This window comes from Antrostomus carolinensis, unplaced genomic scaffold (genome assembly GCF_000700745.2).
Source record: "Antrostomus carolinensis isolate BGI_N321 unplaced genomic scaffold, ASM70074v2 scaffold31111, whole genome shotgun sequence".
Taxonomy (NCBI): Eukaryota; Metazoa; Chordata; class Aves; order Caprimulgiformes; family Caprimulgidae; genus Antrostomus; species Antrostomus carolinensis.
The window spans coordinates 311-3519 of NW_010295359.1; the positions used below are offsets into that span (position 1 = coordinate 311).

At 59.5% G+C, this 3209-nt stretch overlaps 1 protein-coding gene across 1 annotated transcript; it reads right to left on the minus strand.

Moving 5' to 3' along the window:
* Positions 1-395: 395 nt before the first annotated feature.
* LOC104532702 (solute carrier family 2, facilitated glucose transporter member 9) lies at positions 396-2724 on the minus strand (the record flags this gene model as incomplete). The annotated part of the gene is made up of 7 exons (XM_010177966.1): positions 396-506; positions 635-822; positions 1150-1282; positions 1363-1508; positions 1771-1895; positions 1976-2136; positions 2591-2724. Coding segments are annotated over 7 exons (998 nt in total), but the record flags the coding sequence as incomplete, so codon positions are not given.
* Between the last annotated feature and the right edge of the window lie 485 nt (positions 2725-3209).

The window sequence follows — 3209 nt, forward strand, 5'->3', positions numbered from 1 at the left end:
CTGCTCGCCTGGGGCCAGGCCGGTGCTTGGCTGGGGGGGCAGATGGGGATATGTGGCTGTGCTAACAGAGTGACAATGAAATCAGGAGTCAGAAGGAACCAGTTAGCCCCCTCCATCACCCCCAACATGCTCCTTGCCTCCCTTCAACCTCCCTGCTACTCACTGACCCCAAAATTCTCCCACCCTTCCTAGATGTGACCCCACAAATTGAGCCCCTCTCATCCCGTGTCCCCACCCCTTTTCCCTGCCAAGCCCTCTGCCTCCAGCAAAGGGGCTGTGCTGCGGCACTGATGGCATTTGGGGTCCATCCAGCACCTCTTGTTTGATGGTGTTGGGAGCTGGGGACAAGGGTCTGGCACTGAGGGGCTGTGTCTGTTTGTCCATCCATCACTCACCCCGATCAGCCCTGCAACAACTTCAATGGCGCCGGTGCCCACGGTGGTGTAGGGGATCTGGGACACGGGGATCCCAGCGTTCTCAAAGATGGTGTTGGTATAGAACCAGATCTACCAAGGAGGGGACTTAGCATGAGCTGGGGGGATGGAGCAGGGGGGTACTTGATGAAATGAGTTGCCAGGTCTCAGCTCAGCTTCTGCAGAGCCAGGTCCTGGGGTGAGGACCCTGCAGGGCTTACAGCATCAATCCCTGAGAGCTGCATGCCAGCATTCACCACCACCACCGAGAGGGTTTGCCAGCGAACAGAGCGGTCCCGCAGCAGCTGCCAGACGGAGACCATCTCCATGGTGGAGAGCGACCGCTGCTCCTCCTTCATCTCCTCAATCACATCCTGCACGTCTGGCGTCCCCAGGAACCGGTGCAGTGCTGTGGGGAGAGCGGGGATCACGGACACACACCTCCCCATCATGGGGCGAATGCTCATAGGTATGGAACAGGGCAGGGGCTTGGCTCTGTCCTGGCTCAGCCTCCCTGGGGACCTCCCTGACCCATGGGGCTGAGCATCCACAAGAATCAGGAGATGCCTCACACCATCATGATGGGCACCATGGAAATACTATGGCACAACTGGGTGGGACAGAAGGGCTGAACCATAAGCACTATGGTGGGCTGTCAGGACTGGATGTGGAAGGACGCTGCAAGGATGGACCTAGGTCTTGGGAGACCTTGGTCTCCCCCAGGACACCTCCTCACCTTTGGTGGCCCCATAGACATCGTTCCTCTCTATCAGCAGGTACCGTGGGCTCTCGGGGAAGCAGTGCAGCAGCAGGAGCTGGAGGGAGGCAGGAACAACCACCACTGACAGAAAAAGGGGCCAGAACCTGTCCTGAGAGGAGTTGCAATGGGATGTATCACAGGGAAGGCAGAGCAGGGTCCAGCATGCCTGGGTTGAGGTATGGTGCTCACCTTGCCCAGCAGCTCTGGGAGGCCCAGAACCTGTGCGAAGAAAACCCCCAGGCAGATGAAGATGCTGGGCACAAGGCCCAGGAAACCCCGTAGGTTCTTGGGGGCGATTTCCCCCAGGTAGAGGGGCACCACACTGAGACAAATACCTGGTGGGACAGGAGGGACAGGATGAGAGAGGCAGAGGGGACAGGGTACCCAGCCAGACCCTCTGTACATCTCCTCCTATGCTCAGCATCATCCACAGTGGGGACCCCATGACCAGGGAGGTGGCCCTGTCTGCCCCATGGAGATCCTCACCAGAGAGCCTGTGACTATGAGGAATATGGTGTCTTCTCCAACCCCCTGGGAATGGGCTGTAGGGGAATCAAACTGTGAGGAAGAGGCTGTGCGCAGCCCCACAGCACCTACCTGAGTGGAGCCCCATGATGGAGCGGCCGATGATCACCATCTCAGGGGACCCCAGCTCTCTGCTGAAGCCCATGAAGCCACCAGCCAGAAGGACAAGGAGGGTGCTGCGGCTCAGTGTGCCGTTCCTAGTGGGGCACAAACAGCAGGGCAGCCCCTCCAGTCCTGACCTGTCCCTTGACCACCCTGTCCCATGCAACCTCCTTACCTGCCGTACCGCTCCACCATCACCCCCACCAGCAAGGAGCCCACTAGCCCACCCAGGGCAAAGATGGAGACAGTCAGGGAGTAGAGGAGGGTCAGGGGGCCTGGGGCCAGACTGTGCCCGTACCGCTGGAACCATGTGGCATTGTAGAAAGCCTTTATGTGCTGCGAGGCAGAGAGAGACACATGGGCACCAGATGAGTTGGGAGAAAGGGGAAGACAAGGGAAGCCAGGCCCCATAGGGAAAATGCTGTGGGTTTAACAGCATGGCAGGAGGTGCAGGGCAGGACGTGACTGGGGATGACAGGGATGTGCTTGTCTGGTTGCTCAGCCGGCTTCAGCACCAGAGGGGCTTAATGACAACTTAGAGATGCTACAGGCAGAGCTGGAGCTGGATCAAGGAGGTTGTTGGGAGCTTTCCCCAGCCCATGCCTTCCAGAGGGGGACAAGTTTGGGGGGCTACAAGAACACAGGCTCTCATGTCCCTCCCATGCTGTCCCTCTCCTCAGGCAACTGCCCAAGGGAAATGCCAGTGTTTTGCTGTGGGGCTGCTGGGTAGTGGTCCCAGGGAGGGACACAGAGCCCTACCCCTAATCCCGGGGAGGTTGACATTCCTTACCACCGCCGGTGAGTTCACCACGGCCAGGTTGTAGCCATAGAGCATGGAGGAGCCAAAGGACACCAGGAGAGTGACCGACAGCAGGGGGAAGGTGAGGTGCTGGGAGAGAGGAGGAGGAATCAGCACAGCCCTGGCTGGCAGAGCCAGGGGCCAAGGTCATGCATGGCAAGAGGTGTGTTGGGTCATTGCCCCTTTTCTAGTAAGGATGCCCCTGGCCCAAAGCAAAGACACAAGTATGGCCCCGCTGTACTGAGTACCACTTCATGCCACCACCAGCACCCAGTCTGGCTGATCTGGCTTCCCAGTGGCTGGTCTCATAGCTGTGGTGTGAGAGTTTCCCTGGCAGTGGCCCAGCTCAGGCTGCCTGTCCCAGGCACCCCTGTCCCAGGGCTGGCAGGGGACAGTGGGCAGAAGGGGGCAGGGGGAGGAGGGAGAGACACTTGTCCCCTCCTGTGGATGGGGGTACCCCAATGGCATCTGTGAGCTGCCCCACAAGTACTTGCCTGCCTGGGAGGCCCAGCACCGCTGAAAGGTGCAGTTCCCCATGGTGGGTCCCAGCCCTCCCAAAATGTCATATGCACCTATCTTCTAAACCCCAGCCCCCCCCAGAACGCCACAT